Below are 21,026 nucleotides of genomic sequence, written 5' to 3' on the forward strand. Positions count from 1 at the left end.
TATTTTTGGCCAGCAATGCGATTTAGTCCAATATAAAACTTGGAAATCCTTGTGATTTAGACAAGATTAGTTCAACTTGAGGGTTTAGCAAATTGAAAATGTGATTGTACAGTAAGAAATAGCTAAATATCAGCTGCTTTAGAGATGAATACAACACACGTCCCATGAACTTTGTGACGAGTGTATTCTACACTACAAAAAAAAACGTTGTCTGCTTAAGCCAAACTCATAAAAACGTCTTGTGAAAAAAAGAAAAACTTGTTTTAATTGGCTATTGACAATGACAGATGTAATGAGGGTATAATTAGTTAATACCTGTCATTGTGCATACATTGTGCACCCCTATGGGCCTAATTTTTCGTAAGTGTGCCATGGATTTTTTTTTAAATTGCTTCCACAACGGAAAGATGGATTATATTCAGGAACACATTCTGAAAGCACTCACACCGAACACATTCAATCAATTCAGAATTCAGTTGCATTGTTGTAGAAATAAAATGGTATTGCAGTCTATTAATTTGCAGTGGGTGTGGTGTTGCAGCCTAATGTTTCTGTGGGAGTAACGTAGCCTACAGCTGAGGAGTACTAGACAGCAAAGTGGTGGTGTAAGTCCTTCTCTTAAGTGGCACTGACTTCCCTTTTCTTGTCAAAGCAGTGCTGTCCATTCAGGATTCTCACACGTGCATGCCTATATTTAGCTCCTACTCTAGGTGTTGGTCAGGCGCATCTGAAAACTGTGTTTTCCAGCCACAACAATGTAAGATGATTAACATTACAACCTGCCCCGAACCGGCATCCCCCCTTCCCATCAGACGATGGGGAATTGTCAATAGGACAAACAGGGCAAAGGCCTGACAAATAGTTTTGGCTCAGATTTACTGTTGTTTATGGGTGTTTGTGGGATGCTTGCATGTCATGTTCTTTATGCTCCTGATGACATCAAAGTATGTCTTCTGTCAGTGGTTTTGAATTATGGCATCTGCAGTGTATGCCTACGTCCTTGAATATAAGTGTTGGCAGTCCATCCTATCCTATATCAAAATTGGCTACTGGGAGGGCCGGCTGGCAGACCATGGCCCCGTCATTCTGACTCAAACATAACCATAAAAAAAAACGATAGGCCCATATATAGGCAGGACCACGTCACTCTGACTCAGACATAACCATAAACAAACCCGATATGCCCATATAGGCATGTCAGCAAACTGGATTTGCGCACATATAGGCATATATGGAGATCCAGTTGTCCACAGCCACAGATCCAACCACTATGCCCATATATGGTCATGTGCATATAAGGGCCCGATGGACTTCAAACTCGGTGCGTGCATCGGCAAGGATAATACAGATGTCCAGAACCACAGATCCAACCAATATGGGCATGCCAATATACAGGGTATAACTATGGGCATATACTAATGACATCAGGCGTCTCCATATATGGGCATAAAAGGGACACAGGTAGTCAGACAGATACAGAGATCTCCATAACGGGTACTCTGACAAAGCCCCCGACACTATGACGTAAAAGTGTGAGGGCCGCATAGTGACCCAAACCTCTAGTTGAAAAAAATCCCATTCCAATCGACTAGACTGAGATGTGTTGCAAAAGTAAATCATGATTTATTATCTTCAATGAAATAGAATCACCATTCATACAGGATTAAATCTATTCCACTGGCATGAGAGAACATTGTCTTGAGTATTTCCAAGTGAAAATGATTGATTTGTCCAACCCAATAGGAAGAGAGATTACAGAGTTATTTATATATTTATTTGGTTATTATGCACTGAACCTAACTTATCTGGGACAAATGCCAAACTTCAAAGTGGCTTAGCTCAGCGACTTCCTTTTTTTAGATCCTGAGCACATCTTACACAGAGTATACTGTAGGGCTCTGTGTTTTGCGCTTATTGCATCTGCAGGATTAATATTAAAACCATTTAAAGGATGGTGACTGTCAACCACATCAATATAGGATGCTGTCTCCATGCATCTGACGTTAGGTTATACTCTTATACTATTTCAGAAGCAATAGGCAGCCACTGCACTGCCTGGGGACCAGCAGCTCCAGCTCTAAGGTCAGCATCAAGGGCACTGGCAGGAGCACATGTACCCAACATGCACATCTTTTGGTGTGGGTGAAAACCCACATTTGACACCATACTCTTGGCAGGTGTACAGTATCTGAATGGTGCTTACATTGAATCATGACCTTGGGAGTTCTTACAATTCCCTCTTCAAAGATCACTCAGTTTAACGGATAGGGAATCCTTTAATCTGAGAGATGGGGGGGGGGGGGATAAATGGTACCACTGAAGGACATCAGTCTGATCCCTGTGTTCATCTGTCTGGAAAAACAAATGGGTATTTACAATAAGTGGATACACAGGATATCATATTACAGCATTGTGTCAAATGGACTGGTTGCAAATGTCAGAAGTGTATTATGTGTCCACATAAGTCATCATAACACACTCCAGCCATAATGGAGAGGCCACCCCCACCCAAATCATGTCCCTTTGACATCTAACCCTAACCAGAGTAATGAGATTCCAGGATCAATAAGTGGTCAGCAGAGGAAAAGAAAATTAAATGAAATGTAATTTACGTTCAAGTGTTGTTTTCCCCCCATTTGTGTATATTGCATTTCACATACAAGAAACAATGTCTGTTTCCGATGCATAATGCAGAGTCTCATGAATTGGCGGTTGCATGTCGGTCAAGGAAAAGGTATACAGTACGGTATACAATACATACATGGAGGGAAGCCTGTGATGGTGCTGTAGAAATTACATCACGGGTGATGGTGTTTTACGGTGGCATGGTGTGGGGGGAGGGGTTCATTTATGGTGGTGCTGCTACTGACTGACTGAATAGAAGATGCAGAGGGGGCGTATGGATGGAGGAAGGATGGAGATGGGGAGGGGAAGAAGAGGCAGGGGGACTGCACAACCTCTCTGTGACTCACACACTCCGTCACTCTCATGCAGTGTTTAGCACACACGATCTCTCTCTCTCTCTCTCTCTCTCTCTCTCTCTCTCTCTCTCTCTCTCTCTCTCTCTCTCTCTCTCTCTCTCTCCCTCTCTCGTGCTTGCTGGAGGGATTCTCGTCTCCCTCCCCCAACACCACATGGACACACAACCTCACAATCTCTCACTCATGTTCCACATCACTTCTGCATATCACAGTTCACTGTAAACTAACTAACCCTCCACTTTGTGGTAGTGTTCTGGTTACAAAATGCATACATAACATGTATTTCAATATATGTAACATTAGGCATTTCATTATTTGTGCAGGTGTATCAGAGATTATCATGTGAAAAGTCACAATAAATCCATTTTTTTTAATTGCTCGTATTAATATAATACCCTTTTGTATTGGAGAACACGAATATGATATGTGGGATTAACTATATATTGCCTTAAATTTGCATCCACATTCCACACCCTTTTAATGAGCTCCCTCATTCCATCCTCTGATTCTGAAGGAGGCAGCCTTTGATATCAGAGGGAAAGCCTGCAGCGGAGCATTCCAAATGATTGGGGATGACCTTCAAACCAAAATGAATGGGTGAATTGAGTAAAATAAAACATTTTTGCGCGAGGATAAAATCGTGCAGATGTGTTACCGTAAGACTCTCGTTTAAACACACAGCACCGGTGTGCTGCAGTAAATGATTCATGGAGCGAACCGGACCCCTACACCCACAGTCGACAATGGTTTGGTCCACACGGTCACGCATAACATTTTGCGCTCCGTCGCGAGACGAGACGGTGTCGCGCGCCGAATCAAGACCCGATCAACAAGCCCACCACTGGTGGAGCCACGAGCTCGCCGTGAGCTTGTAGATCGGCTATCTTTGGGCGCACGGCACAGTGCACGGTGAAGTATAAAACTCAGGCTGAAGTCAGGTGACATTTTCCGCCTCGCCATTTTGTGCTGCTGCTGCTTCCTCCGGGTCGGTATTTATCTCAGAAGTCGTGACTGGGCTGCGTTCACACACACACTGCTGCTCTTAACGTTACGCTCGTTTGAAACTCAAGACCGTGGCCTTCCTTCAATAGCTTTTAGGGCAACGCATAGCGATAACTGTCCATTTTGTAATATATTTTTTTTTTTATAGCTATAGATATATATTGTGTGAGAGAGAATGTCCGAAAGCCCAGAATACTCGCCGTTCTTCGCAGTGATGGGAGCCTCTGCGGCCATGGTGTTCAGCGGTAATTATAATTTATATCACTTTAAAATGTTTTTTGACCGTCAATTAAAACATGTTGGAGTTTCTGTGCTTCTGACTAATGTCATGTTTGCATTCACGTCATGTTGTCATGATGCTCAGCGGGCTGCTTCGTACGTTGTCAACCATGGTAAGTCTTTTTAAAACCAGCGTAGAAAAAGGCCAGCTGCTAAACTAGCTAGCTAGTGTCGTTATGCTTAACGCGCCATGGTAGGAAGCCCCTGCTTCTTTAACAAAACGTTCGCAAACATTGGCTATTTAATGTCAGTGTCTGCACTAGTAGAACCCTAGTCTGTCTGCTTTAATTGACAATGTTGCCACTTGCCAACAAAAAGTGAGTTGGCTAGCTTGGGCTCACTTAGCCACATCCATAGAAACCACAACTCACTAGCTAACGGAAACTAGCTTAACAACAGCAACGTAAACCAACTTGAACTGAAAGGATAACGGTTTCAACAGTGGCAAATATTCATTGTCACAATATGCTGTCATTAGGAATTCATATAGGGTCTACATGCTACATCTGTGTTTAGTTATATGACCTGGGCTGCGTAGCTCGATCACCATTTTTTTCCCTTCTCCTGCAGCATGCGACACCGCTTTCTTAGTGCTTAGCTGGCTGGATGCGAGTAGTAACGTTAGGAGCCAACTATCTAATTATATTACTGTTACATTATGCTCATCAGAATGTCCTGACGGGGCCCGATCACTTCATTTTATGAATGAAGTTCAACACTTATTGACCCATATCGTATAAAATATATAAATGCATGTATCTAGGTTTTCCATGTGGATCAAACCTATTTACATGAATCGTGTCAGTGGTTAATATCATGAACTAAATGCTGCTTTATGGAACTAATCATGTAACCACTATGGTCAGCTGGAGACTTCCTTGTAGCACAAAGAAGGAATGACACATGATCACATGGTCATCACATGACGCTACTTGCCTTGACACGGAAGATCCAAGTGGCTAATGATCCTGTGAATTACATTTACAATGTCTAGTTTACCTCAATTACCAAGAAGTCAGTCCTCAGGAAGTAATGTTAACAGACCCACGACCAATAACTGCAAAACAGACTATTGTGAGTGACCCAATGAATACAGTTAGAATTCACCTTTTATTTAGGTTGGTTGTTACTACAATTCATTCTGATTTCCTTTTCCTTAAGCAAGAAGGGACTGTCATGTCCTATTTAACCTAATCTAGCTAGTACTAATGACTGGCATTGTATGATGCTCAGGAATGTTTAATGTCAGATGTGGCTTGTTTTGCCTCAAGCTATTAGACAAACTGTCATGTAGCAAAACTACTGACAGTAGCTTGTGGCATTTTGGCACTGGTGGCAGCTCTATGGTAGCTGTGGACAGAGGGCTTTTCATTGGGCAAGCAGACAGATAACATAAATTACACCGATGTATCCTTACTACCGCCCATTCATATCTCTTAAGTACTAGCTTATGAAGCACATACGATGGCTTTGCTTTCAGAAAGTACATGGCAGCATTGCGTGTCCTACATAGATCATTTGGAAATTAAGCCTAGATGCCGTCTGCAGCTTCTCTTTCACACACCTCCAATAAGTGGTCCTGGCAATCGGTTAATGTATTTGTAGTACATTGCATCAATGTATTTTACTTTGTTTAAGAAGAGTTCAGTTCAGTGGCAAGTAAACTTGGTATGAACCTATTGCCTTGCTTGGCAGTGACCCTGTTAAGATTGTGAAACAGGAAGAAAAGGGTTCCATAAGGAAGGCAAGATATTGTAGGCTTTTTACAAGCTGGAGGCTACAGCAATCCCATGTCTTGTCAGAGCTGAAATATAATGGGTAGTGATAGGTTAAGTTGGTGTGCTCCTGCTGTGGTGGCCCTGTGGGTTGTGATCTGTGATGGTAAAGGAGTGACAGTTGGGGAATTAGCTGGTAGTGGATGGGAGGGCTGAAAGTAATGGTGGTAGTGTGACACAAGGGGTGGTGGGTTGACAGAGCTACTTGATGAATAGGACCCCAGCTATTTAGCAATTTGGAATTTTATCAGAATCACAAACTGGAAATTACATTATCACACGGAGTATAAAGAAAGATTATGGCCATGCATAGTGTTGTGGTTCTTTGCTTTGTGAAATGATAGGCCTATACTGCTTTTCTAGACTGACTGTGTGCATATGGTCTATCTATGCAATAGCTTAATCATGGGTCTTGCCAGTGTTTAAACTTGATCCCCAAGTGTATTAAATTGTTTTAAAATGACGTGGTTGCTTGCTCTGGTTTATGGAGCAAAGTTAAATAGTTGCAGTGCAGTGAACATTCCATCATTTGAGTTTGTGCTAGGTTGATTAATGGTGGGTCCGGTTTTGCTTTCATTTGACAATTGATAAGACCGTCTTGACATGGATGATGCAACAAAGTAGAAATGTATTGTGATCTTTGATTGTAATGATGCCTTGGCACAAGCAGCCCCCACCTCCAGTGGGTGTGGGAAGAGACCATTCCTGTAATGGCTCTGATTAGGCTACTGTTACTTTGTTTCCCCTGTCTGATCTGTAGTACGGAGCTTGACATTGTCTATATTTTTCCCTTTACTGTCTGCCAGTACAGGCAGCACAATTATGGAAAATTATAATCCTGATTATTTTACTAGAAATCTTAACATAATTCTATTGGTTCTTGCTGGGCTCTGTGATTTGGAGTCTAAACCTCACCTAGCCTATTCTTGAAGGATTTGTCACTCGTCTAGTTGCAACATGTTTTATTGTCACATGATCTCGCATCACAGGTTTACAGGTAAAGAAGTGGGTGAAATTATTGTTTTCCTGCGTGCTCCATCATTTTGTAGTTCCGTGGAAGGAGAGGATGGAGGTAGAGTAAGGAGAGATGAAGGGAAAAAAGAACACAGGATAGAAACTGGTTGAATAATGCATACAATACAATTTATATGGTGCTTTTCTAAATACATAAAAGTCGTTTTACAAAAGACAGAAACAAAATAAAAACAACTTAATGAAATAATCAAGATGTATATAGTGTATTTAGTAGCCACGTATGTCTTTGTACATGCTGTTTAGAACATTAGCTAGCATCCTATCCTATGCATGTGTGTACATGTTCTTTTTTTAGAAACATTAAGATCATGTGCAGGTCTAACTGTACATAATAACATGCCGTCCTGAGGCAGGGTTTTAACAATAGTAGTAGCAGGTAGTGTCCTTAAGGTGCAGTTCAATAGACCAGTTCATGCAACAAGGAGACATTTTTAAATAAGTAAATAAATCCACCTCAGGTAAAACAAACACGCAAGGTAAATCCGCAAGAAAGTGTGGATGTAATTTACATGAGGGAAGGTATTTCATTTTATTGTACCTACTTTTATATATCCATATACGTTTTACTGACATTGTATTTAGTTTCTTATAGAAAATGAACATTTGGGTTTATTTTCAGCTACACCTACAGTAGAGTTTTAATGATTCATGAATATCCTATAGCATGTGTGAACTCACATTTTAAGTTGATCATGATAATCATGATACGTTTTTGCAGCCATGCCGCTCATGGGGAGTGGACAGTTTAAAACCTAGTGTAGTTTCGGAGACTGCCACTGATGTTCCAGGATGGAACCAACCTAATAATTCTTACAAGTGTACTTTTGAGGATGGATTACCTGAAAGTGGTGCTGTCAGGAATCACTGCTGCCATTTGTTTTAAAATGGCTTTAGCAGCATTAAAGCTCTTGGGCTTCTCCTACAGTCCTAGTAATTCAAGTTGATCTTTGCTCTGCAGCCCGTTGCTGTTCTAACTATTTCCTGTGCAAGTCCTGCCATAACTTTTCTAAAAAAAAGCAAGCGAGAGCTCAAACTGTTAAACGGTCCTATTTGTCTTCTGAGCCATTTAATTTAATGAATATTTTTAGGCTTCAACCTTTTTTCAATCTTTTGTTTCCCTCACGATAGTCTTGTCTCTTAAAAAGGAGAGGTGTAATTAGTTAGAGCAGCCCATATATATATTGTTGCTTTTCACAGGTGCAGTAGATAGATTAATTTAGTGCACTCAAGTTGATAGGGTCAATGCGGAGCTGTTACTATGAAAGAACATTGTGAAGTAATAAGTCCCTTTTAGTTACTGTCATTCGTGTGAAAACTAGTTCCATTGGCCCACATTTCAGATTGAACCAATCATGGTGTCCTGTGTGGGTGTTGTGCATGCTGTATCCATAGACATATAAAGGTAGATGCCTCCTGTGACTCTGGGGCGTCTGTATCGTGGCCACCATATTAGAGGTGGCACGCTTCCTGAATCCTGACTACTGGCCAATCACACACAGTCTTTTCCGAGACTTGGCAGAATCTAGTTGTATAAAAGTATAACAGGATATTTTTTATAAAACCAGATTCTGGCAAGTCCCGGAAAAGACGCGCTGTGATTGGCCAGTTGTCAGGAAGAGTGCCTCCTCTAATATGGCGGCCGCGATACAGGTTGCGCCAATGAACTGCTGCGGCCAATGAGGTATCTAGGTTTCTATATCTATGGCTGTATCATCCCCAGCTAGCTAGGGGGATGTCTTGTTTGTGACGTCACATCAGCATTCATTCACCCAACCAACGAGTATGGGATCAAATGATGGTAGGAAATGAGTCAAAGCTCTTTACCTTAGCAATAGGAGATTAGGATTAAAGCCAGGGGTGATTCCTCCGCTACACAGCAGTGGCGGTCTCTATCAGATCACACCTTTTTAATCTTCAGCACAGCAGCATTTGAGGAATCTTCTTTCTCCGCCTGCCTGTACTCGTCATGTCTCACTGATGCCACGCTCACAGGGCGGCGATGTGTGGGTACAGAGGATAGTGTTACTGTTGGTCACAAACGTTACCGACTGGATGGTGAATGAATGTCCCAAAGGTCCAGCTTTAAGAAAAGTTAAGTGCTGATGACTAAATGGAAAAGGATGAATGAAAAATTTGACAGTATTTTGTCAGGGAATGTGCTTGTTTAACATGGGCATGGCTAATTTGAAATCCTGGGCAAAGCACTGTATTCCATTTGTAGTGGGAGCAAGCAGGAAGGTAATGACATGAATGTGTTATTTTTCTGTTAGCCGGTCAAAGGTGGTTGGATTACAAGGGTATAAAAGATGATACAATGTATCATCACACGCACTGAAATTAAATTTCATTCATTCTTCAGGCAACTGATTAAAAGTGTACAGTGTAAAACCCCTATCCAATGAGTGGACATGGAGATGTCAACTGCAGAATGTTAACTATGTGGTCCTTAAGTAGCTAAGTCATGCATCAAAAGCCTGTTTGATGTATGAATGGTCTGTACTCAGGATACATTGTTTCAGACTAGGCTTCTAAACGGTTCTGCAAGGTCAACCATATGCATTTTTACGCATACAGTTGACGAGGTCTGTGCAGATGGCACCCTGTCTTGTATTTCTGGCTTTTACAAAAAAAAAAGCTGGAAAGATGTAATATTGATCCACTCATCAGTCCTTCTGATTAATAGGTGGCCGTAAGCAGTTGGGGAGGAGGTGGCTGGCTGCCATATGTACATTTGAGGATTGGCCTGGCGCTTCCTCAGGCATGCCGCCTTCTCCTCTAGAACTGAGCCATCTGTCAGAAAGCCTCAGAAGAGTGCTGGAGGTTGACGGACATTACCTTGAGGCTAGCACAATGAATTGTGTCCAGGATGTTACCAGGAAAGGATGCAGGCTTCTTCAAGCTGTAGTATGTAAAGAGCTAGTTCTTTAGATGAGGGTCGGAAGTATTTGGTGGAAAACATCATAATTTTTTTGGCAGTATGCACATTTTCCTTTCCTTACCCAAATATTTAGCTTGATCAGCAGCATATGGCTGCAGTGATACATTGTATAGATGCAGTTTTCACCGTCTGCATTTTAAATGGACAGACCTAACCAAACTAACATTTTAATACATCTTTTTTGTGGTAGTATTTGAAGTTGATTTATGTCGTTTGCAATCCTTTTTGCCACATTGCCTAAATTTCTCTGCCTTTTATCCAGGCCTGTTACAATTATTATACAGAATCGCCCGATTGCAATTATTTGAGCCAATTCCATTGAAAATACAATCAGATTAGAATTTACTACAGTTTCAAAATGTTTTAAAAATAGCCGATCTACAAGTTCACAACCCATGAAATCGTGACGCGTAAGCTTGTAGCAATCATTTGTTGTTCGCAATTGTGTGTGACAATTAATCAGGATTGTGACAGGCCTATTTATCTACCCTATTGGGTAGAATGAGCTTAGAATGAAAGTAAATGAGGAAATGCAAGCTTTCCCGTCACTCAAACCATCAAAGAACAGAACCTTGGGGATTAGAATCATTGTAAAAGCAGTGATGCGTTTCCTCAGTGGTAGCTAACAGTAGTGTGCTGCTGCTAAGATGGAAGAGCAGGAGCTGTAAATGCTACAGGAGACGAGCAAGCAAACACAAGCAGTCGTGGATCAATTCAAGGGAGGCGGTGCTTTGGTCAGTACCCTTCAATGAGCTGTCGTGTTGCTTTGTGTGAGGGAACAAGTACGCATGCGGACCAGCAAATGAGCGCAGCCACAGACTGTCTCTCTCCTCGCCCCTCTTTTTCTTTCTTGACACGCCCAGGCTCAGCTGACGTCGGGAAAATCTCAAAACTGCCCGTGATTCATGACGAGCTTCCCCAATAGCTTGTCCAGTATTGTGATAGTCTGTATTTTTGGCCTGTTCTGGTAGGGCGGGCCGTGATTTTAGTTCCCCAATTGGAATCGCTCTGCACGTGACGCAGTTGCTGCTACCCCAGCGTCATAAGCTGGCCACCGACTTGCTGATCGAGCACTCTCCTCCCTCCCCTTCTTTTACCTTAACAATGCTCAGTAGACAGTACACTGGCCACCTAGCACGTGGCATATGATGTAGAAGTCCAACTACTGCTTTTTCCTCTGTAGCGTGGACACAGCAGCCCGAATGTAATTCTTGTAACTATTTAAATGTTTGCATTTCTGATTACTTGAGGGACCGTCAGTGATCTTTTGGATATGTGCACCCCCCCCCAAACCAACAGTGCTCTCTGCTAGTCAAAATTGAATGTAGAACTGCCAGCCTGAAGTCACTAGTCAGAATTGAATGTAGAACTGCCAGCCTGAAGTCACTAGTCAGAAATGATGTTTTGCATGTGAGCCAGTCTTGGCGATGACATCGTATACCCCTTTCCCGTCTCTGATTGCCATCCTGTACTGATATGGCTGCTGTCCCAGAGATATGGTGGCCTGCCTCACTTGTGACGTCACACACTGCCTCTGTGTGCCGCACCTAATGAGGCCGTTTCACTCAGAGCAGGAGTGATTTAGAACACCGCAGCTCTCTGGCACAGCTTGAGATGCCGTCTGCCTCTGATTTAAAGACTGAAAAAGAAAGAGAACCACTCTGCCTAATTGAGGCCAAAAAGGGGTTAAATGTTGACTGTCCACTGAAAGACATTGAAATGAGGAGCATCAAACCTGGACTAGAGATGTTGTAGAAACACCTGTGTAGCTACTAGCTAGAGTGGCTACAGTGTTTGATGGGAAGAATGTGGTGACTGTTAGAGATGCGCGGATCGCGGTTTTAGCCGCGGTTGCCGCAGTTAACCGCAGTTTGGGTGGATTTGGGTCAATCAAATATAATTATTAATTCATATTGGATAAACCGCGGGTGAAATAATGCGGGAATTAAATTAATGATATCAATCTATAGGCCTATAATAGCTTTTAAAAAGCACTAAATTTCACCGTGTGTGCGTTTGTAGTATTTTAATATTACGTCATTTTACACCAGGCAAAAAATAGCCGCTCACGACATGTTGCTTTACAGGCAGCCAGTGTTGCCAGGTTGCGAGAGAAATAAGTAGCCAGGTCTATGAAAACAAGCCCAAAACAAGTGCCAAACAAGCCCAAAAGTCGCAACACAGAGCATTGTTTTTGCTCTGTGTTTTGTTTTCACTTTTTCTTTCTTTTTCTGTAAAGCACTTTGAGCTGCATTTATGTCATTAAAGGTGCTATATAAATAAAGTTTATTATTTAAAAAATGTCGCTTATAAAAAGCTTATAAAAAGCCGACATGGCAACAAAGTGGTTGAAAGCGAAAGTAACTTAATGAAGACGTGCGCTTGTTGTTACCATGGTTGTGGATTGTATACAGTCACTGCATCGCGACAGTGGTGAGTAACACTGTTTATAAGAAAACTAACGTCAGGAAAATAACAATTATTTGGTGCGGTTGGTGCGGATCTATAAATAGGATGATATAAGTACCGCGGGTGGATGGCGGATGGATAATGAACTTGTTAACGCGGATTTGGGTGACAAAAAAAGCCATCCGCGCATCTCTAGTGACTGTGCTTCCCTTTTGAAAACAGGCAAAATATCCCTGTTTGCACCATCTTGGCTCTTCAAAGGGAACTAAAGCGAACTAAAACTGAACTAAAAAGTATTTCTTTCACTTCCTATATTACTGAACTGTGTTCTTGCCTGTCATTGATGTAGGCCCAGCTGCTGTTATCTGTACTTCCCTTTTTAAAGTTCACCAATTATCCATTTCTGCTTACCTTACTAGCCTTGGGAGCGGCCTACGGCACAGCTAAGAGCGGCACGGGTATCGCCGCCATGTCTGTGATGAGACCGGAACTCATCATGAAGTCCATCATCCCCGTCGTCATGGCGGGTATCATAGCAATCTACGGCTTGGTAGTAGCGGTGCTGATCGCCAACAGCATCTCGGAGAAGATCCCCCTCTACAAGTGAGTTCCGTTTACCCTTGCAACCACCCCTGACAGTCACCAATGCTATAAACTTCATATATTAACACAGAAGTGTAGCGTTAACAAAATCTTCCTGTGTTTGTGTGCTGCTCAGACATGCACATGTCTGTAAACATGCACCCGCATGGGGTAGAGAAAAATGTCCAAGCAACTAGCAATAGAACAAATTTAAAACACTAAGAAACGGCATGAAAGGCTAAATTCAGGGCAGAACTGTATCCAAATGTCATGCCTGAGGGAGTTATGTGGGATTAAGTGGCTTGTATTTTCACTTTATGAAATCAGTATGTGCCCTTATGGTCAGAAGATTACATCTTAATTGATTTGTCTCCAGTTGTTTGCCAAAATGAGTTGTAGCACTGTCTCCAAGGGGTATTTGGGCTAATGTACCTGTCATTCAACCATTTAAATGACATTTTGTAACATTTACTACTGACTATTCTGATGCATTCAGTGCTCCAATACCTAAACTATTTTTTAGCCTTTCTCCTTTTTGTTTATAGCATAGGTTTTTTTAAATATTGGGAATGGAGACATTCCAGTATAATAATACATGGATCAACCATATAAAACATTACAAATGTACCCTGAAAATGTATGCTCCCATTTTGGTCTTCCCCGGCGCATTTTCTAGGAAAATGTGAGAATTCAGATTATGTATGCAATGAGTATGTCGCACTTCTTATCTTGCAATTCGTGTCGGTCATGCTAAGTATAACATTTGAACTAGATGTGGGTAATCTTCCACGTTTATGACCATTGATCTTTGTGACAGAAGTTTTAACAGTATTGTTATTATTTTTTGTTTCGTAGGAGTTTCCTCCACCTGGGAGCTGGGTTGAGTGTGGGTTTGAGTGGGCTGGCAGCAGGCTTCGCCATAGGCATCGTGGGAGACGCAGGCGTAAGGGGCACAGCTCAGCAGCCCAGGCTGTTTGTGGGCATGATTCTTATCTTGATCTTTGCTGAAGTGCTGGGTCTCTATGGTCTCATTGTGGCCCTCATCCTCTCCACGAAGTAAACCCAAGCATCTCCACTACCAAAACCTGTCCCATGTGTTGCTGCTGGAGAAAAGTGTAAAATGGGGTTGTAAAAAAATTGTGACACAAAAAAAAAGACAAGAGGCAAAAAAGTGAAGGTGGGGGGGGAAATAAATAAATATAAAATGGCTCCATAAATATGGTCTTATCTCTACAATGTGTACAGTCGTCCCAATTTGATAGTCATCTTCTTGTAAATGCGCAATGTAGTGATTTGTCTGTCCCGTGTGTGTGTGTTTAAAAATTGTATGAAGAAGATTCCTTTATTTTTGTTTTTTTTCCCCCCTCCACTTATTAAAGGCCTTCAGGCCAGCCGAGGTAGCTTGGCTTCTGGTCTTAAGAGAGCTCACCACTGCTTCTCTCCTCCTCTCGCATTGATTCGGGAGTTGATACGATTTCTGTTCATGTTGGATCTATTTGTAAAGAGAAAAAAAAAGATGTGTATGGACTTAGCTTTTTGGGGGGGCGGGGGTTTGTTTTCCACTGATTTTATTTATGACTTGTTCAGAAATGGTTCAATTAGAGCAAAAGTCTTTAATTCCCCATGGTATATATATATAGTATATATATACACACAGACATGCATATTATAAATATCTAAATAGATTTAATGCACTGTGGGTTAATTGTGATAAGTGGTTGGAATTCCTTTGGATGTACTACTTGGTTTAAAAATTGAGATTGCCTTTAGTATGTGGCTGGTGGAGTGGGACTTTTGTGTGTAACTGTATTTTAATCATTACGCAAAACATTCTCAAACACTTCAGTGTTTTTCCTGTAGTACTGCTGTTTGATTGCATTAAAGGTATGTGTGCCCAGTGTTGGGTGTCACAGGTGTAATTTCCAATCTCATCTCCTCTCAAACTTCTTCATCCCCCTCCCCTCATCTGTGTCAGTCTCCACCACATTCCCACCATTAAAACCTGCATGGAGTTAAGTGTTCTGTTTGGTATGAAGTTGAAGAAGCAGACCCACTTTTCAGAAGATGTAGTCCAGATCAAAAAGCCACCATGATAGTATTGTTTTCAAAGATTTCACTTCCTCTTTAAAAACAAAGCATTTGCTTAAATGCTGTCAGGCATAGCATATTGCCCAATACCAGAGATTATTTTGGACCAGTTCTCTTGGGGAAAAAAACTATTTTATTATCTGGAATGTTTTCTGTAAATGGGACTGCTGCCGACACACTTACTAAAGCGCCAATCTAAAAGCCTGTATTGCCACTGGTATTCAAATTATTCTGCTGTAGTGTTGAGAATAATGTTTTCACAGTTGAATTAAAGGAAATTCCAACTTAGATTTGACTTGCCTTTCAGCATTAAAATTGTTTAATTCTATTTTCAGTAGTACACCAATACATTTCCAGCACATTAAATGGGACAAGCGTGCATTTTAGGGAGCAATGAGCAATGTATCGCACTACCAAAACAATCCAGGACAGTTTCTGCGGTCAGGTGTTTTTTTTTTGTTCACCAAGCAGTGATAAAAGCCTGATTTATACTTGTGCGCCACAAATAGATCTAAGTAACTACACAACACCTGACTTTTTTTGTTCTTTCAGCACAGATGTCAGCAACACTCAGTTTCCCATGACAAATACATACAAGGCTCCATGGTAAATAGTCTCAGAATAACAGCATCAAATATAGGCAGCTGTCAGATCCAATAGATGATCCAGTTGGGTTTATTAATCTCCATTGAACATGAAACAATGTGCAATAAGCTTTGCATTAGGAATGTTTAATTGTCTGAATACAAAACAACTTATGTGACCCAAGTTTCTTCAGACTGGGGTTCCATTTCCTCATGTTGCATCCGACTTGGCCGTGGTTGCAGAAACTGTAGAGAATGAACTGTGAGGCTAAGAGTAGATATGAATCATTTCCAGAGCAGAGAGTTCCACAGTTCAAGCTGCTTCCAGGCTCTTCAGTAGAGTCTGACAAATACTATTGAGAGCCCTGAAGGTGGCAGTGTCAGGAAATGACTCAATGAAGTCTTTGCCTTCCTCTATACTTGTACTGAGCAGAGGATCCAATGGCACAGAACCTAGGGAAGGAACACACAACATTGATGAGACTTCACTGTATATCCATTTACAATATATATATATATTAACTAGGTTTGACGTTAGCCTGGTATCCAAGTTACTCTGAAGCACAACATCGTTTTTATTTGCACTACTGCATGTGATCATTTACCCAGTCCTTTGTTGACTAGGGTTCATGCCATTTACTTTGATCTTGCACTTGTAAGTCATTCTGGATAAAAGTGTCTGCTAGACCACTAAGGTTATCATTCACTATGAACTAGCACCAGGCTACTACTGAAATTAAAACTTCAGTGTGCTAATACTGGTCAGTAGATAAGAGAAATTGGTATGAAGTGTATATTTAACAGTGTAGCAGTATTTGGGCTGAAACAAACCCTTCTCACAAGTACAAAAGCGTATGACAAAGATTACTTCTCATTGCGAACACTTTCCATTAGCCGCTTCATTACACGATTGACAAGCTCATAAAGCTGGTAATTGAGTGAAAATGGTTAGTGATCTGTGTTTGATGTAATTATTGGTCCGAAAATGTCACATATTGTTACAAATATCGGCAACCCTCTACTGAAATGCAGGCTGACCATTTGACCAGTGAAGTAGTGATGTTAAATACCTAATTACTAGTGGGTGAGGAAGGATGCAGACATGACGTGTAATGAGTGACACCTTGTGGCTTCAACGTGGCATTACCATTTCTTCAAATCCCTTTAACAACTAAACCGTATATACTTTGTTGACCGGTGTCCCCCAGGGATCCCTTTTCCCTCTATACCAAATCTCTTTGCTGAAATTTGCCAATCTACAAGCTCAGAATGTGTCGCAGCGTGACATGCAGTAAGCTTGTAGATCTATTTTTGCTGAATATTCACCCCAGAATAGGGACTAGGGTTTACATGGTTAATCCTCACCTAGGAATGGGCATCCTGTCAACTTGGCCAGCTCCTCACCGCCGCCTTTGGAGAATATATTGCTGCATTCCTGAAAGTGACAACACATACAAATACTTTTAATACTGTTATATATTACAGTATATCTAAAGAACGTTTTTGAGTTTGGTTCCGGAAAATATTCGTCGATTTCAATTATGATTCTTTTTTTATTGACCACTGAAATTGTTTGGAAATTGTTTTCAATTAACCGTTTAATGTAGTTAAATTAATGTAAAATGTTTACTGGACTTGAAACAAGCTTATATGCATAGATGCACATGATAATGTTTACTCACAGAACAGTGCGGGCAGGCAAAGCCACTCATGTTCTCTACAATTCCCAGGATGCGTACGCCGGTTTTCTTACAGAAGGTGATCTCTCGTCTCACATCCCCAGTTGAAACTGCCTGAAAACCCCAAATCAACATTGCATGTCATAAATTTTACATACGTTTTGCCTTTGTAGCAACAAATTGAGGATACAACGAAATTGACATTCTTGGTCGATGGTGCTATTAAACACAATTTAAAATGTGGACGTCAGTTTATGCCACTGAATGAGTTCAATAAATTCACATTTTTGGACAGGTACAAAAGGTTTTGTAACAATGAAGCGCACCTACTTTTAGCTTTACAAATGTAGTACGTAGTCCTGTCACTTGGATTTTGCGTAGAATTTTCAGGGTTAAGGATCAATTTAGCACCTTTTACAACATTTGCATTGTCATAGCCTAGCCTTCTAAGGTTACGTGGGAAGCATTCCTGGCTGTCAAAGTAAAAGTTCAGTGTCATGTAAATAATTTTTCTCATCTTGAAATGTATCCATGCTTTCTCTTCAAGAGCATACTTTTTAAAATAGGGAATTCCCGTAATTGCCGACATTATCATGTTACAAAATGCTACAAAATCACAAATACTAATGTACAAGATATTGAACTGTACACTTTTACAGTCAGGAACACTACTGACATAACCCCCATGATGATTTTTCAGGCATGTCAAATGCATGTTTTTGTCTATAGAATGGATTGTCGAGGCTGCTCCGAGTCAGTACCTGAGGTGTTGTGACCAGAATGGCTCCGTCCACTCTGTGCTTCTTCAGGTTCTCCAGTACAGAAATGTGTTCATCAGATGTCCCAGGGGGCGTGTCCACCAGCAACACATCCAGCTCTCCCCACGCCACATCAGACACAAACTGAGCAATGAGAGCTAAAGGAAAGAACACAACATGGAGAACTGATCATAAAAGATAAAAACAAGGGCTTGAGATAAAGCCTATGTGTAGGCACTAGGCATAATCATTTTATCAAGGGAGGCAGCTATTCCAATTGATGTCTACACCTAGCAGCAGCTACCGACTAGCCCAGGTTGATAAAAAGTTAATTATTTTGAAATAAAAGGAATTTATTCTGCAGGCTAGCAGGATTTTTACTTGGTATCCTATTTACTTACTTGTTTTCTTGGCAGACAACCTATCCTGTTGTTGGTTGACTAGAGATCACAACGCTTACTACGATCGTTCAAATTGTCAGTAGGAGTGTCTGCGAAAATGCCTACAGTAAATTGTTAAGATTGCTCTAATGGCAAGGTCAGGTTTGAGCCTTGGCAAAACAAGTGTAATTTAATAATGGTTGACAGCTTCAGGCTAAGTATAACATACCATTCTTCTTGGGTCCCCTCCACACCACTGCGTCATCCGGGTTCTCCAGTAGGAAGCCAATAGACATGAGGGCCAAAGTCTTCTGAGCATCAGTGTAGACTGGTACCCAACCTGAGTCACATTGGTGCACCTCAGGCCGACCAACATTCAGCATGCGAGGGATACTGGGCCCACACAGGTCAACATCCAGGATACCAACCTGATATGCATTGAGAGAACCATGCAGGTTAAATATTATAATACAGTACATGCACCAGTACTCAGCCAATAATTAATTGCTGCGACTTTGAGTCAGATATTTTCCTCTAGTTTCATCCATTTGGAAGTTCTGACAGAAAACATGTGTTAGTAAAATATCTCCGCTTTCCCAAGAGCTTCACACAGACAACATTATCTGCCCGCAGCGGTGCCAGAAATGACTGCTGGACTGAACATATTCAAATGTACACATACATATGGGGCACAAAATTGACAGGTGACGATTAATTACCTCGCACCAATCTCAACGCACCTGTCAATTGTGTGCCCCATACCTATGTGATACCTAATCAGTGGCCTTGTGGTTAGAGTGTCCACCCTGAGACTGGGAGGTCGGGGTTCGGGGTTCGATTCCTTGCCGGGTCATACCAAAGACTCTAATAATGGGGCCCTGTGCTTCCCTGCTTGGCACTCAGCATCAAGGGTTGGATTGGGGTAAGTCCCTGTGACATACTAGCGCCATGTCCAGGGGGTGTACATGTACATCAAACTGCCTCACGCTGAGGAAACAGGAGATAAGTCTCCTGCCCTATGGGCCTCAAGGCTCGGCAAGGCTTACTTATACCTTACCTATACCATGTGCTCCCAAAAAGACGTTTTTATTATGTTCAGTCCAGCAGTCATTTCGGCCCGTCGCGGGCAGAGAATGTTGTCCATGTGAAGCTCTTGGGAAAGTGGAAATGTTTTCTGTCAGAACTTTCTAATGGATATGAAACTAGAGGACAATATCCGACTCCAAGTCGCAGCAATTAATTATTGGGTGAGCCAACAACGTTTAATGCCGCCACGATTAGTCTGTTACCTGGGTGGGCATGTAAGTGATCTATGGTTGTGTATCTGGAATACATGAAATGGATGTTGTATCACAGCCATTCTAGGGCTAACACACACACACGCACGCACACGCACACAGAGAGAGAGCAGGTTGCTGCCTGGTGGTGCTAGCCTCACCTTCTTCCCTGCATGTCGGAGTGCCAGCGCAAGTTCTACGGTCATGGTACTCTTGCCCACTCCTCCTTTCCCTGACAGCACCAACACCACACGCTGGACCCCAGACATGTTGCTCTCTGAGACATGGAGAGAAAAGGTCAGTAAACTGAAGACTGCTGATGACATTGCATCGGTAAAGCCCCCAACACTGTGGCTGGTTTGAAGTTGGTGAGATGATATGGTACAACTGACAGTGAGACACGTCGGCCATTTATGGCATGGCAGAGTATTTGCAATACTTAGCTTACATAGCTGGAAAACTGGGTCAGAGGCAAGTCACGTTTCATGAGTTCATCTTAAGTAGCCTAAAGTAGGTCATACTGCAGTGGTTCTCAAAGTGGATTCCAGTGACTCTCGTGGTCCCTTTTGGGGGGTCTACATGATGTACCCAAGTCTGTAACTCAGTTACAGTATACAATACAAAGTATACAATTTGTATACTGTCAGAATTAAGGGGAGAGCTTGACATTTTAAAGTTTGAGAACCATTGTCATACAGTCATTGTAGGATACAGGTTGACACATGTATTCAAACGCAGTGTATCAATAGAAAACTTTCTAGTCAAGTATTGATAGTTACTTCAGCAATGTACCGGGTGTACTGTTGCTAACGTTAGATAGTGGATGCCTGTGGCTAACGGTTACAAAACTAGTAACTACAACAAAAACACATATCATTTGCTTGTACTTAATGTTACTAGATGCCGTTTTAGAATGCAAGGATTCGTAAACAGTTTTGGGAGTTTTCCTGGTTACTTGACTGGCCACAACTTAGGAAACATACCGTTTTCTGCCATAATTCTGGTTCTCGATCAAGATCTCTCACGCTGCGCAGTTGTGATGAATGACTTCCGCACCATTGTCACGTGCTCAGCGTTCAGCCAATCAGACAGTGAGTGTGGTGGTATGAGCACCTTACAGTCACCATAGATTGTGAGTGCATTTTCATATTATACTACTAAAGTGAGGGGATTTATTTTCCTTTTTTAACAGTGTGTGTGTGTGTGTGTGTGTGTGTGTGTGTGTGGGGGGGGGGGGGGGTTAAATATGGTTAAAGTGG

The 21,026-nt window shown here is 41.7% G+C and overlaps 2 protein-coding genes across 2 annotated transcripts; one reads left to right on the forward strand and one right to left on the reverse strand.

Moving 5' to 3' along the window:
* The first annotated feature begins 3,977 nt into the window (after positions 1 to 3,977).
* On the forward strand, positions 3,978 to 14,927 carry atp6v0cb (ATPase H+ transporting V0 subunit cb). Its single transcript, XM_080456399.1, has 3 exons — positions 3,978 to 4,228; positions 12,839 to 13,022; positions 13,857 to 14,927. The coding sequence occupies exons 1-3, from the start codon at positions 4,159 to 4,161 to the stop codon at positions 14,059 to 14,061; spliced, it is 459 nt and encodes a 152-aa protein (XP_080312525.1). The 5' UTR covers positions 3,978 to 4,158; the 3' UTR covers positions 14,062 to 14,927.
* A 576-nt stretch (positions 14,928 to 15,503) lies between these two features.
* Positions 15,504 to 20,812, reverse strand: nubp2 (nucleotide binding protein 2 (MinD homolog, E. coli)). Its single transcript, XM_080456398.1, has 7 exons — positions 20,751 to 20,812; positions 19,929 to 20,044; positions 18,720 to 18,918; positions 18,114 to 18,268; positions 17,356 to 17,466; positions 17,039 to 17,108; positions 15,504 to 16,126 (listed from the first exon to the last, which is right to left on the reverse strand). The coding sequence occupies exons 1-7, from the start codon at positions 20,761 to 20,763 to the stop codon at positions 15,987 to 15,989; spliced, it is 804 nt and encodes a 267-aa protein (XP_080312524.1). The 5' UTR covers positions 20,764 to 20,812; the 3' UTR covers positions 15,504 to 15,986.
* Between the last annotated feature and the right edge of the window lie 214 nt (positions 20,813 to 21,026).

The sequence above is a fragment of the Gymnoscopelus braueri genome (assembly GCF_963280865.1).
Source record: "Gymnoscopelus braueri genome assembly, chromosome: 17".
In the NCBI taxonomy this organism is placed as follows: Eukaryota; Metazoa; Chordata; class Actinopteri; order Myctophiformes; family Myctophidae; genus Gymnoscopelus; species Gymnoscopelus braueri.

Bases quoted from the DNA above. Each gene is read 5' to 3' on its own strand.
- atp6v0cb (XM_080456399.1), top strand. From the start codon at position 4,159: ATGTCCGAAAGCCCAGAATACTCGCCGTTCTTCGCAGTGATGGGAGCC. The intron at 4,229-12,838 runs GTAATTATAATT...TTACCTTACTAG, and splicing joins TGCGGCCATGGTGTTCAGCG to CCTTGGGAGCGGCCTACGGC. The intron at 13,023-13,856 runs GTGAGTTCCGTT...TTTGTTTCGTAG, and splicing joins GAGAAGATCCCCCTCTACAA to GAGTTTCCTCCACCTGGGAG.
- nubp2 (XM_080456398.1), bottom strand. The intron at 18,919-19,928 runs GTGAGGCTAGCA...AATGCATATCAG, and splicing joins TCCGACATGCAGGGAAGAAG to GTTGGTATCCTGGATGTTGA. The intron at 17,467-18,113 runs GTACTGACTCGG...TGGGGTTTTCAG, and splicing joins TTCTGGTCACAACACCTCAG to GCAGTTTCAACTGGGGATGT.